A 14,904-nucleotide genomic window follows, 5' to 3' on the forward strand; every position below is an offset into this window, starting at 1 on the left:
GTTGGCTGAATCTGAATACATCCTGAGATTTTATGATATAATTTAACAGCACATTACATGAAAGTTGTCTTAAGTATCACTGTAGCCTGTTATAAAATGTGTAAATCATTTTAAGAAGCTCAGCATACGTAATCTCTTCATAGAAACTTAGTTTGCCTCATATAGTTGAGTCTGAGATTTCCAGCATCAGGTACCTAAAGCTCAACGAATATGTGCATAAGTTTCATTATGCTTGTTCACTTTTACAGTCATACATTTGGAAAAGAAATGCAGACATCCTTGCTGAAAAAAATTATAGAAACATCACATAATTTGTACTGGTTTTACTGGTTATAATGGGAAATGGAAATTGTAATGGTGCCTGTGGGTTTTACTGGTTCTATTGGTGGCTTGTTAAAACCAATAAATCTTAATGGAATATGTCCCAAAACACACTACAGAGAAACATTTTTTAATTAGTTTTAATGGTTAAAAGTTGATTGTTTGTAATGGTATTTGTAGTGGGAAACCAAATTTATGTGATGGTTTCTATTTGATTTTTTCATCAGGAATATGTTTCATAAAGATATATATATATTCAAACGTCTTACCAGTTTTAGGTTCAAATGACATGTTGTTTTTAAATACTTTGAAGTAAACACACTTTTTTGGATTAAATGAATATTTAACTTTATTAGCCTCAGGTCTAAAGAATGACATTGTGTTTAAAAGGCACAGTAGTGTTATGTTATAGTCCACAGGCTTTGGTAGTTGTTCCTGGAGAGTCACAGTCCTGAAGAGTTCAGCTCTAACCCTGATCAAACACACCTGAAGAAGCTCATCTATGTCCAGGGTTTAATAGAAAGCTACAGGCAGGTGAGACTTAATCAAGATTGGAGCTGAATGCTGCAGAACCGATGGACTCCTGCCGTGTATCATCACTTGTACTGTGTGATCGTTCATCACATAAACATTATAGAAATCCACAGATTTTCCTCAAGTCTGTGACTCATGGTGAGTAAGGAGGAGGTGAAGGTCCGGAGGCGATCTTCTCGTAGGATGGAGGAACGTTAGGAATCTAGAGGAGAGGAGAAATGCTGCTTTAAATGCATCTGATGTGAGTAAACAAATGTGGAATGTGAACTACATAAAACTAGATAACATTTAAATTCATTAATTTAACACGAATGGTTTTGTCCAAGGAGATGTACAAGTGTGACAGCACTTAGTTTTTAATTCTGCAGGCTGATAGTACTAATAGTTTAGCAGTATTTAAGTGAATTATCTTGAACTGAAAGATTGAGATATTTCTGATTCTTTGGTCTGTTCATGAGAACAGCAGATTAACACACACACACCAGTCGTTTGTAATCCTCACATCACGACTAATGATGCAAAATAAATCCTTTCTGCCCTGCAGCAGGTCACATGCTTGCTTTATCCCCTGTGGAATTCTGGGTAACAAGAGCTTGGTTAAACATTCTTTGAAACCAAATGTGGTAGAGCGGAAATACTTAAGTTAATTAATTGTGGATGGGATAAAGAGACTAATAAAATAAAGTTTCCAAGTGCATATATAAAATTATTACCAGAAAAAAATATTATTTTCAAATACAAATATATACATATACAGGTCCTTCTCAAAAAATTAGCATATTGTGAAAAAGTTCATTATTTTCCATAATGTAATGATAAAAATTAAACTTTCATATATTTTAGATTCATTGCACACCAACTGAAATATTTCAGGTCTTTTATTGTTTTAATACTGATGATTTTGGCATACAGCTCACGAAAAAACCCAAAAATTCCGATCTCAAAAAATTAGCATATCATGAAAAGGTTCTCTAAACGAGCTATTAACCTAAATCATCTGAATCAACTAATTAACTCTAAACACCTGCAAAAGATTCCTGAGGCTTTAAAAACTCCCAGCCTGGTTCATTACTCAAAACCGCAATCATGGGTAAGACTGCCGACCTGACTGCTGTCCAGAAGGCCATCGACACCCTCAAGCGAGAGGGTAAGACACAGAAAGAAATTTCTGAACGAATAGGCTGTTCCCAGAGTGCTGTATCAAGGCACCTCAGTGGGAAGTCTGTGGGAAGGAAAAAGTGTGGCAAAAAAACGCTGCACAATGAGATTAAAGAGGTGACCGGACCTGAGGAAGATTGTGGAGAAGGACCGATTCCAGACCTTGGGGGACCTGCGGAAGCAGTGGACTGAGTCTGGAGTAGAAAACATCCAGAGCCACCGTGCACGGGCGTGTGCTTTTGAACCAGAAACAGCGGCAGAAGCGCCTGACCTGGGCTACAGAGAAGCAGCACTGGACTGTTGCTCAGTGGTCCAAAGTACTAATTTTTTCGGATGAAAGCAAATTTTGCATGTCATTCGGAAATCAAGGTGCCAGAGTCTGGAGGAAGACTGGGGAGAAGGAAATGCCAAAATGCCTGAAGTCCAGTGTCAAGTACCCACAGTCAGTGATGGTCTGGGGTGCCATGTCAGCTGCTGGTGTTTTGTCCACTGTGTTTTATCAAGGGCAGGGTCAATGCAGCTAGCTATCAGGAGATTTTGGAGCACTTCATGCTTCCATCTGCTGAAAAGCTTTATGGAGATGAAGTTTTCGTTTTTCAGCACGACCTGGCACCTGCTCACAGTGCCAAAACCACTGGTAAATGGTTTACTGACCATGGTATTACTGTGCTCAATTGGCCTGCCAACTCTCCTGACCTGAACCCCATAGAGAATCTGTGGGATATTGTGAAGAGAGAAAGTTGAGAGACGCAAGACCCAACACTCTGGATGAGCTTAAGGCCGCTATCGAAGCATCCTGGGCCTCCATAACACCTCAGCAGTGCCACAGGCTGATTGCCTCCATGCCACGCCGCATTGAAGCAGTCATTTCTGCAAAAGGATTCCCGACCAAGTATTGAGTGCATAACTGAACATAATTATTTGAAGGTTGACTTTTTTTTGTATAAAAAACACTTTTCTTTTATTGGTCGGATGAAATATGCTAATTTTTTGAGATAGGAATTTTGGGTTTTTTCATGAGCTGTATGCCAAAATCATCAGTATTAAAACAATTAAAGGACCTGAAATATTCCAGTTGGTGGTGCAATGAATCTAAAAAATATATGAAAGTTTAATTTTTATCATTACATTATGGAAAATAATGAACTTTTTCACAATATGCTAATTTTGAGAAGGACCTGTATTCACACATATAATAGAAGTTAATCTCTCTCTCTCTCTCTCTCTCTCTCTCTCAACATTTGAAGTGGATCAAAACCTTTCATTAAAGTTGTCCTAAAACCAAAATGTGTTATTGTCTTGATACAACTTTTATTTACTTTTTTTGGATCCACTTCAAATGTTGACTAGTGTAGAAACTTTATTGTAATATACTGATGTTATTGCTGTTATTTCATTTGTATAATACTGTTTGTTTATTGCACCTTATTTTCTACAAAAATCATTTTTTAAAATGTCTTCTGTGTGTTAAATATAATGTTGTAACTGTCTAATACTGTTTGCTTTTGCACGTTCTACAAAAAGCATTTCTTTTTGTGTGTTTGTATGTTTCTTTAAGCAATCATCCAGAACACCCTAGCAACTGCATATCAATGCCCGGCAACCGTTTACAAAACCCTGACTGTGAGTTTCACTTTACCATCACTAATCATCAAACCCGTGTGTGTGTGTGTGTGCAGTTGTTTGCAGGTTGCTGAATTCGTTCAAGGCCACTTTGTTCTCCTCTCCGGATCCAGTCTCCCTGTACTGACCCGCTCTCATCATCTCTCTCCACCACTGACCGCTGTTTCTCACGCTCTGAAACACACACAAACACGGATAAGAGGTAAGAAGTCACATGAGCGAATCCCACAATCATCACAGCTGGAGCTCTGCGAACCCTGACCAAGAAGTATAGCAGATTATAAAAAACATGCAACTTTTGCGTTTATTTACATTTACATTCATGCATTTGGCAGATGCATTTATGCAAAGTGACTTGCATTGCATTTTAATTTGTGTATTATCATGCATTCACTGGGAATCAAACCCATGACCTTGGTATTGCAAAGGTCGTGATCTCCTACGGTGATGCAGTTTTTGGCACTCTGCTCTGATGCTCTTGGGCTAACACTGATCACCTGACCGTCCCGTGGGTCACATGACTCACCCGGATCATCTTGTATCCGCCCCGCCGGCGGTAATACCAGCAGCCCAGGATGAGCAGCGCTGTGAGGATCACGGCCAGTAAGGCGATTCCTGCGGCCCTGCGTATAAACACACACATGCACGGTTCAGATGAAGGGTCTGTAGTTTTCTGCAGGTGTTTGAAAGTGTTTGAGTGAATCTTCACACACTCTTCAGCTCTGATGAGTCCTGCTCCACCTCTGCTGGAGAAATGAACACTGAATTCACTTCGAGAACCTGAACCTGATCCACCGTAAGACATGACGAATAAACACCTGAAAATAACAATAACGGCTCATTAGCGAATGAGTATTACCAACTACAGTGATTTACAACCGTGTATTTCAGCTGTAGTACCAGATGGATTTATAAATACAAAGGTGAATCTCTTGTAAACATGTCCATATGTCTATTTTTCATACACAATAAAAAAAAAAAAAAGAATTTGTTTTGCACAGCAAAGTGTGCAGTAATACTAATATATGTATATTTGACACATTTTAAACTGCCATTGTTGTCATGATAATTACATTTTTATTTGCATGAATATTTAACATGCTTTCAGTACCATTGTTTTTTTTTTTTTTTTTTTTTTTTTTTTTTTTTTTTTTAATTGTCAGTTTTAATTTCACCCTGAATCCAAAGAAAAATATGAAATTATATTTTGCATGAAAATTAAGCATGCTGTTAGTGTCATTTAATTTTATAATTGTGACATGGTCATAATTTTTTTTTTTTTTTTTTTTTTTTTTTTTTTTCATTCATTTAAATTCACTTTATTTATAGAGCACTTTACAACTGCACCTGCAGACCAAAGTACTGTACAAAAAACACTTCATTAAAACACACAACTTAAAACAAGACACATCCCATAAAACAACAAAGACTAGTCCAAAAGCCCACCCTCTCAAAGGCTAAAGACAAGAAGTAGTTTTTGAGTTCAACTTTTTTAAAGATGAGACCTCTCTATGTTCCTGAGGAAGACTATTCCAGAGCCCCGTAACAGCAAGGGCCTGATCCTCTTTAAACTTTAAATGAGTACGAGGGACAGTAAGCAATGACTTATTATTGGATCTTAGAGACCTAGGTGCTTGACAAACAGCAATGAGCTCAGACACGTAAGCAGGGGCCAACCCATGTACTGCTTTAAAAACATACACAAGAGTTAAAAAGAGAAGCTAAAATAGGAGAGATGTGTTGACTTTTCTTAGCACCCCCTAGCAGACTAGCTGCTGCATTCTGAACTAATTGCAAGTGTGAAATAGTGGTCTGGCAGGACTCCACATACAACACATTGCAATAGTCCAGATGAGACAAAACAAAGGCATTAATAACCTTCTCTAAGACTTTTCTTGACGGAATAGGCTTTAGTCGAGCAATAGATCTAATCTGGAAAAAACAACTCTTTACTACAGCATTAATCTGTTTGTCAAATTTCAGCAGGGCCAAAAAACATAATCTCAGTATTATTATTATTTTTTTTTTTTAAATTTATCCCAGGAGCAACATATACTAGGAAAATATATAATGGGGCCAATAACAGAACCTTGGGGGACCCCACAAGTAACAGGCACTGCCATTGAAACAAAGTCACCATACTTGATTCTTATTATTGTAATGTACTAATGGTTTACAGTAAACAACTTTTTTAAAAATGCACCTTTTTTTAAATGATAATCTGAGTAAAGTAAATGCAGCACAACGAATACTATGATGACGTAAAAATGCAACTTTATTCTTTTTAATAAAAAATTTGAATTTGATGCATGTTAAATAATGAAAAAAAAAAGATTCTAATATAAATTTTATAATGCAAAATGTCTTTCTTAATAATTCTTTTTTTTTTATTATATGGTAAATTATAGCCTGATGTTGAGAGATTTTGTCAAATTTATTCAAAAACTAGTCACTGTTCCAGCTGCAAATTACATTTCTTGTATTTTATAACACATCTAATTAAAATTCTGCATTAATGCTAACCAGTATAATCATTCAGTACCTCTCTATGTGGAAAAATAGTATTTTTCAGGAAGCAATTGTCCTGAAGCAGCATTTAAAGCCTGTCTCTTGTAAAATGTGTTAGTTTTTAGCGTGTTAGTGGAAAGTGCATGAGCTCTTACCTGATCTGTGTGATGTGATGTGATTCTGAGAGCCGCTGGTGTGTGTGTGATTCAGAGACTCTCTCTCAAAGCTCTTGAGAAGTTCTCATGACCCTCACGGGTTCAGCTCTCACACTCACAGCCATTCACATCAGTTACCCAGCGTGAAGTCTGCTGACTGCCCTGACCGCGGTCACTGACCTCACATCAGCATCATTCACGTCAGTGAAAACTGTGTAACTAGATTACAGAGAAAACTAATGTTTGTGCTTGAGTTAACAATGTGTGAAATGAATTTCTCTGACGCATGAGTCTGTTCAGAGAGTAATACTGTAGTATTGATACTAAATACTGTATAAGCACATTAAGGATGATCAAAATATAAAGTTACTACTCCTGGAACTGGCTATATTTAAAGTTGCTGTGAGATAAAGCAGGAATCTTGTAAAGCATGACATGTCTTCTGAAGCTGTAGATGATCATGTGATCTTCATGTTGATCTGCTGTAATACTGATGTTCTCCAGTAGAGAGCGACACTGCACTGTGTCATGAACAAGCAGTTTAAGGAAAAAATATATTTTTTGTATTTATTTTTTCATGGGAAGCACTAAAACAGTTCTCTCATGCGGTAGGTTACTCTGCCTCGCAGTATTGTTCATAAATTGTTTTTGCATTACATCTGTTGTCAAAAATATAGAGATCTGAATCAAGTTTGACTGTAAATCAAGGTTGTTTAAAATGGGTTTGTTTCATTCTAGTTTTATTATCATCCAAACATCAATATTTGTATCAAACATCAATAATACAAACATGTTTAAAAAAAAATTTATTTAAAAAAAAAAAAAAAAGCCTTACAATACAACATATTACTTTTAGAGCAGAAATGCTGAACACATGAGGAAGAGCACATGGGGAGTTCCTGTGAGAAGTCAGCTGGTTTAGTCAGCAGTATGTTAGGTAGGTTTTATGTTTTCTTGGGTTTTTTCCCAATAGTTCATCTATCATTTTCACTCCCATGTGTGCATTAAGTTGAACTTATTTAATCTGTCATAGTATTTTTTACATCCTGCCTCCTGTCTGACTTCTCTTGAATCTGATTCCCTGACATTTTAAACTTTCATCAAATCTTAAAAAAAAACAAAAACGTCTTTCTCTTTCCTTAATCTGTCCCTGTCTAGTTTATACTAATCTGAACAATGCCTGGAACTTCCTGCATTTATTTGCTTCAAAGCTTATTATATTCCTCTTTTGTAATTCTCTTTTGATAAAAGCGTCTGCTAAATGAATGAATGTAAATGTAATAATCGCATATTCAACATAATTTTGTACACTTAGTGTTTGTATGCTCTTTTACTCCACCTCTACTTGTATTTTCATTAGTTTTAAGTTTTGAGTCTTTGATTTGATTAACAACAAAATTAACAATTAAAAATAACACAGATAATTTCTAATTAGAAATGTATCTATCTTTCGCGTGCGTGTGTGTGTGCACTAATATAAATAATGCATGTTTTTCTGTTCTAAAAAAGTGTATTGGATGATTTCTAATAATGTTTATGTTTATGTTTATTTTTTTTTGTTGTTAAGTTTTTAAGTCTTTTGTTAATTAGTTTAAATTGATGTTTTGGTGTATAGAATTAATTGTATTTTGATTGAGTCCACACTTCATCAGGTTCGGATGACTGATGAGATGATTATAAAAGAGACAGAGTTCATCTCTACGTTGACTAATATGAACTTTATGACTCTTTATGACATGATATCTGTTTTTATGTGCAGCAGCTATCCACCTTTGAACTGAAAACTCATTTTGACTTTAAATCATCATCTGTGTTTGAGGAAAGCACATCAACAAAAGAGACACGCCTTATCATTTCTTAATGGATTTTATCTGATTTACAAAGAGCTGGCATCTCCAGGATGCACTTTTAGCGGTGTATATAATTCAGTCCAGTGTTATTACAGTACAAATTAAAAACAAATTAACATGCAAAAGACAGATTACAGATAAAAAACAAACTCATAGATTTAACTGTGGCATGTGTTGCAAAATAATACTTTAAATAGTTTAGAATGAGAACAAAAAATATAATAAAATAATGTGCAAGCAGGAATATGAGGCTGAACACTGAAGACACGGTAAACACTGAAAGAACAGAAATACAACGACAAGTGTCTTGTTTTTTTATCATTTGACATCACAGTTAAAGATGCTGTCAGGAGCTGGAGAGAATGTGCTGTTTTCATAAAACAGAAATAAGATCAATTAATGAAGTAGTATGAAATTCCATCAAGTTCAATTCATGTTTATTTGTTTAGTGCTTTGAAAGCAGATTTACAGGAGATGCATGTTTGTATGTCACAGTTAAGAGTAATTTATGATATAATGTCCATCTAGTGCAAATCATGCAGTAAGTAAATGTCACACATACAAATGCAAAAAAAACAAACACCATTAAAGCAGTGATTACATGTGATCATAATGATTACAATGCAAGGAAAATCTGGCAGTTTTATAGGTTTATTCTCCAAATACTCAAATCATCTGAAATATAATGGGCTACAATCAAGTTGCACGCTTCCATATTATAAAAATGTTTCCCTCAGTATTTCTGTCTTGTTTTCCAGTACAAATATCTAAACCTCCTTAAGCAAAATTACATTTTATGTCTTGACTTCTTGTCTTGAAGTAAGTTTGCTTTAAACAAAAATCTGAAAATATCTGAAACAAGATAATGTTTCTGACCCCAGATATTTGATCTTGTTTAAACTCACTTAATATCAGAAAACAATTTAAAGAGCTTTTAAATGTTGTTTTGCATCTCCAGTAAATGTATCTTGTTTTAAGAAGGTTTAGATATTTGTGCTGGAAAACAAGACATTTTGTAGCGATGTAACTTTGTTTCATCTCTGTTTATGATGTATCCATATCTTACCTGACATTGGGCTCTGTTTGATGCATCAGAATCTCTCTTCTCCGGTGTGTGTGGAGCAGCAGAGACTGAGAATGAAACACACGTCTGTTATCTTCATGAATTAATGCCACAAATCAAGTGCGTGTGGAGACTTCAACGACAATTGAAGGAATCGTGATGTCCAGATGATTCACGGAAACAGTCCCTGTTTGATTGTGATTGACTGATGCTTGTTTACTCACAGTTCAGTCTTATATCATTCAAGCTCATCCGTCTCACAGTGTTTTCACTGGTTTGTGTCTTCTTCATCTCGGTCTCACACCTTTGTGTGTTAATCATTTAATCTCTTCTTTGGAGAGACACTGTGTAGTTAATACATCACATACATTAACTCTTCATTCAAGTGTTTCATTAAAACATCAAAAATGCATTTAAAAATCTTTGATTACAAAGGAAAGAACTCAAAATTAAATAATTTCTGCCCTAAAAACATGATTTAAAATCTGTTCAGATATATCACCTGTGATGAGAGGAGATGTAGTGATATCCAGTGCAGCTTTCATGATTATTAAGATCTCGCTGCATATGAGAGAGTCATGCCGAACTCATAATCAACAGTGAACATCTCAGAGAGTGTTTTCTTAAGACAGCTGCTTGACTCGTGTGTTCAGACGGTGTGTGTTTGAGAGTGTTTGCTTGGACACGTGTGTGTGTTTGGGGCAGTATATATATGAAACTGAACCGGTCAGGGTTCAACGGGGCTGTCAGGTGATGGACACACCCACAGCTGCTGTGTTAATCTGTTTGTCATCATGTGAATGTATTCAGACATGTACAGCTTTATTTGGAGTTTACACAAGGTTAGGCTTATGAACAAAACTGCAGCTGAAATGACATGAAACATAAATGACACCAACTTTGTGCCAGATTTCCACAAACATGAATTAAAAATACTAGAAAAAAAGTTTTACCAAAAATACAAATTTTGCTGTATTGAACATATTTTCAGTTCAGTATTTATTTATCCCTGAAGAGGAATTGTGTTTGCAGCATACATTCGCTCAGACAAATGACGATTCACATTATGCATGTAGATAATAAATTTAATACTAATCAATCAAATTATAATATCCAGTCTAACTGACCATCAGAAGAATTTAAAAGCTTAATTGCTTGAAGAATGTGTGATCATTTTAGCTTGTATGGTGTCTAACTGACCATGAACAGAATTCTATAAGCGATCCAACAAAGAAGCAGCTCCTCTTTCACTTCTTCTCTTCAGGTTGTGTGTGGCTAAAGAGTAAAAACACAAATAACTGTCAAATATAAACACATTTTACCTCATAGCTGAACACACCAAATCAATCCTTAAGGTAAAAAAAAATAACTTAAAGCATTTCACATTGTTTGAATCTTTAGTTGATCTTTGCCTACTTACAGTTTGAACTCCAGCTGCTCCGTTTAACAAGCTTCACAGGATTCATGTTTTCACTGATTTGCATATTCTTTCTTTCTTATAATAGAAATAAAAATGTAAGTAAACACTGATGGGTGTCCTGATGGCAAGCAGGCTCCCTCTTCTATATATAAGTACAGTAAAATGCTAGGAATGACGCTCTTAACTTGTGTATATACGTGTAGTAAAAATCCTGGGATGTCCTTATATTGGTGCAGTGTTGAGTGAACCAATCAGATGTCTGCAGAAATGGATGGGCAGTCTTTGGTTTTGGTTTGTGTGTGTGTGTGTGTCTAACCAATCAGATGTCTGCAGATGTGTGTGTGTGTGTGTGTGTGTGTGTGTGTGCTGTGTTTTTTTGTGTGTTTGTTTGGAAGTTTTTGGTTTTGGTTGTTGTTTTTGTGTGTGTGTGTGAAAAAGTATTCTTAAAATGCGTTCTAAAAATCTGAATAATAAATAATTATTAACTGTATTTTGAGTGTCCATGATAATATCATGCATGTTCATTATTGTGATATTTTGTACACAACATCAGATACCACATAAATACTTTTCAAAACTAACTTTGAGCAAGTTGCAGGCTGTTGCAGGCTGTTGTTGGTCACAGATGGTTTCTGTAAAAGCACTTACTCTTGTGCAAACGGTGAGAATGATCTGAGATATCTACCAAAGCGACTGAGAAAAACTATTAACTTGAGAGAAACTAAATGCCTTTCCTTTTTAAAATCTATTTTGCCATCTAGTGGTCAAAGATGGAAACAACTGCTAATCTTCTGTGTATTAAAATAGTAAATATAACACATCTTTAATATTTATAATGCTCTAATTACTGATATTCTGTAGCCTTGAGTAGAACTCATAGACTAAATCTACTCTAACTATACGAATACAGTATTTTATTTGTAGCACTGTTTAACACTAATATTTTTTGTGTATGTATTTGAATGGCACTGGGTTACATCAGCCACACAACTTCACCTTTAATTCAGTGTCAGAATTGTAGAAAGCTAATTAAGAGAATTATAACACATAAAATAGTCAATTCTCTTTACTGGAATGTGTCAGGATGCGAGATTATGGATTTCTCTTTGATTCTCTTGACAGTAATATAGTTGTTTTTATAAATAAAATTAAAATCACTATAGATAAAAGAGAGAGCATAATGAGCCTGCTGTGCTTGAATGAATCATCTCTTTATCATTAATCTAAGGACACGGTATAATAATGTTACATTTACTGATTTCATTTAACACTCTTCTAAACGTTGATGTGTAGATGTAAAGTCATGGATGTGTGCAGGGAAGGACTTGGAGTGAAAAACAGCCCTGGATTTTCTCCCAAAGTCGCTACTATCTCGCAATATTATAACAATTCTGTCACATTTATGGCAAATAATATCACAGAACCCATGGTGACCCCGCTGACAAAAACAATAGAAACCATCACAGAAATTCTAATGATTTCCACTACAAATACCACTACAAACATTACAAACCATCAACTTTCAACCATTAAAACCATTAAATAATGGTATCATGTAGTGTGTATTTTGGGACATATTACATTAGGATTTAATGGTTTTAGCAAAAGCCACCAACAGAAGGAGATCAATTACCAGTAGAGACCAGACACCATTACAGTTTCCAGTAAAACCAATACAATTTCATTATAACCAGTAAAACCATTACAAATTATGTGATGCTTTTTATTTATTTTTCAGTAGAAGATTGAAATAAATGTATTATCATATGAACTAAAATACTTGAATCTATAGAAAAAGAGCAGAATGCAAAATGTATATGACAATGATAAGAATAAACCTAGAATCTAGAAACATGAAAACAGAATTCTTCAATTTGAGTATTCACATCTCTCTCTCTCTCTCTGTGTGTGTGTGTGTGTGTTAATCATGTTAATCAGACTTATCACCTTATAGGTGATTTCATTTACTGGTTTTCTAACTCAATAGGCCTATCTCTCGAATGTAACCCATTGTAGAATCGCTGCTGTCTCAATTTATGAATGAATGTTTGCTGGACTAGATGGGATTTTAATAAATCAGACAATGTGAAGTAATGATAATAGGGCAGTTTCTCTTTATTGTCCTAGAACCATCTTAATCTTTAGTGCTCATGTAGGCTACATCACATCATCATATATATGCAACAGGGATGGGCAACTTTGATAGTGACAGTAACAACAGGGCCAGCATTTTTCACTCCTTTATACCAAATGGGCCATTATAACAACATTCTCAAATACAACATAAGCATTAGGGGGACAGTTTATTAAAAATAAATAAATAGTTATTCCAAATGGTTACCATAAAACTAAACCTGTAACTGCAAGATTTTTTAAAATCAAATTTAAGAGCTTTAAAGACCTTTTAACACCTGCACTTCACATTTCAGCCTTTAAACAATTTTTAAGAGAAGGGAAGAGTAAAAAATATCAATTATTATATTAATATAAACAATTAGGCTATTATTAATCAATTATTATATTAAATTACATAAAAATATTTTAGTATCTTAATTGTTTAGATTTTTTATAATGCATTAGTTTTTTGTCAATCCACTGGTTCACATTTAAAAATATGTAACTAAAATAGCAGACAGGTTTATTGAAAAAGCACATTCGTTCTCTGTCAGCAGACCCTGAAGGGTTCTTGATCAGATGACGGAAGTTGTGGTTGAAACTTGTCAGAGATTTGAACAACTTCCGGCAGTATCAGTTTCCCCTGTAACCGCAGAAACATAAGAACAAAGCAGCGCAGCACGTGCAGCGCTCAAGTTTATTCAGTGAAATCATAGCCTTTTGAAGTTTAATCTACATATTAATCTACATTGCAATTCTTGTCTTTCTGTCCCTAAATTTAAGACCTCTAATAATTAAGACTTTGTAATGTTTAAGAGGTTACATGGCCTTAAATTTAAAATGATTTAACTTAAGTGTTATTAAGGACTTGCAGAAAACCCTAAGAACATAGCTCAGTGCAAACATTTCTGTCATGCATTTGGCAAAAAGCTTTTGTTGACAACATTTTTTACCTTTGAAACCTGAGGCAAGTGCAACTCTGGGTCCCTGTTGTTTGTGAGAAGTGACGTGATGATGAATTAAATAACAGATTTCCAAACACTCCAAACATCCCGTTAAACTTGGTAAAAAGATCATCTGTTTACCATCTTGACTGGAAAATGCTGTTTTCATGGTCAGTTTTTAAGCTTTGTCTTTATTTATTTATTTTTTTTGTCGACCAACATGAATTCTCAGCATCTGTGTGTTAACACAAGAATCACCAGGAGTTTTCAAACAGTTTCAGGAAATCATACATTTCACAGAAAAGTCATGTTAAAATATAAACATAAATACATGTGTAAATAATGTTCAAATTTTACGGGATTTCCATTTCGTTCTAAATACTGGTCAGAAATCATGAAATGAATCCGTTATGATCCTGATGAACAACAGGCAGATATTATTTCAGATAGAATGCATATTATTTCAGCATTGAACATTTTTTACAGTTACACTCTCAGTAGTAGTTTAGTATCTTAAACATACATATTAGGATTTTAAAAGGACAGATTAGAATCTGAAGTGTATATATTATTACCGTTTGAAAGGGTAATGCTGCAGAGACAGCTTTTACACATTTTTTTCCTTCAGACTGTACAGTCACTTTCAAGGCACTCAATCATCTGATTTACAGTATACACTACAGTATAAATGTGACAAAAGCCAGAAAAATATTGCACAAGTATGTGAACGCACACACCAGCACTACCCAAACACTATAAAATTGAATGCCGTCTTAAAATATGAAGTGAATATCACTTGCTCGATAATCCTATCAGATTTACAAATATAAAAATATAGCACATTTTAATTATTTTTTTAAATATTTAAGTTTGGCGTAACTAAATCTGTAAACCGTCTTAAATATACAAAGCTACTTCAAATATAACAGCAGATTTCTTTTTCACAAGCTTTGTCTTTGTCTATGTACAAAATTTAGGTTTTCTGCCTGCATCTAGAACAGAGAGGAAATTGTACAGAGTTATACAAAAATATATAGAATCTATGAACTATATTAAAATATAAAAAGTGCAGCATTGAGACCAGATCTGTTTGTAGGTTTGTTAGTGTTCATATGAGTCTGTGAGAGAGTCCAAGATCTGGTGTGATGATGAAGGATAATGTTCAGGTCCTCGTGTGAAACTAGAAATCACAAACAGCAGATTATCCTCATGT

General features: G+C 34.7%; 1 protein-coding gene across 1 annotated transcript; it reads right to left on the bottom strand.

The window, feature by feature from the left end:
• Positions 1 to 643: 643 nt before the first annotated feature.
• Positions 644 to 10,368, bottom strand: LOC122134127 (melanoma antigen recognized by T-cells 1-like). The gene is made up of 6 exons (XM_042747810.1): positions 9,437 to 10,368; positions 9,216 to 9,280; positions 4,350 to 4,454; positions 4,163 to 4,259; positions 3,691 to 3,810; positions 644 to 1,057 (listed from the first exon to the last, which is right to left on the bottom strand). Exons 2-6 carry the CDS (start codon positions 9,239 to 9,241, stop codon positions 989 to 991), a joined length of 417 nt encoding a protein of 138 aa, XP_042603744.1. The 5' UTR covers positions 9,242 to 9,280; positions 9,437 to 10,368; the 3' UTR covers positions 644 to 988.
• Positions 10,369 to 14,904: the final 4,536 nt, after the last annotated feature.

The sequence above is a fragment of the Cyprinus carpio genome, chromosome B21, assembly GCF_018340385.1.
Source record: "Cyprinus carpio isolate SPL01 chromosome B21, ASM1834038v1, whole genome shotgun sequence".
In the NCBI taxonomy this organism is placed as follows: Eukaryota; Metazoa; Chordata; class Actinopteri; order Cypriniformes; family Cyprinidae; genus Cyprinus; species Cyprinus carpio.

What these genes read in the sequence shown, in the direction of transcription:
- LOC122134127 (XM_042747810.1), bottom strand. Translation starts at nt 9,241, where the DNA reads ATGCATCAAACAGAGCCCAATGTCAG. An exon ending in GGACTCATCAGAGCTGAAGA is followed by an intron (nt 4,260 to 4,349) that starts GTGTGTGAAGAT and finishes GTTTATACGCAG; the next exon opens with GGCCGCAGGAATCGCCTTAC. An exon ending in TCAGCAACCTGCAAACAACT is followed by an intron (nt 1,058 to 3,690) that starts GCACACACACAC and finishes CCTCTCCTCTAG; the next exon opens with ATTCCTAACGTTCCTCCATC.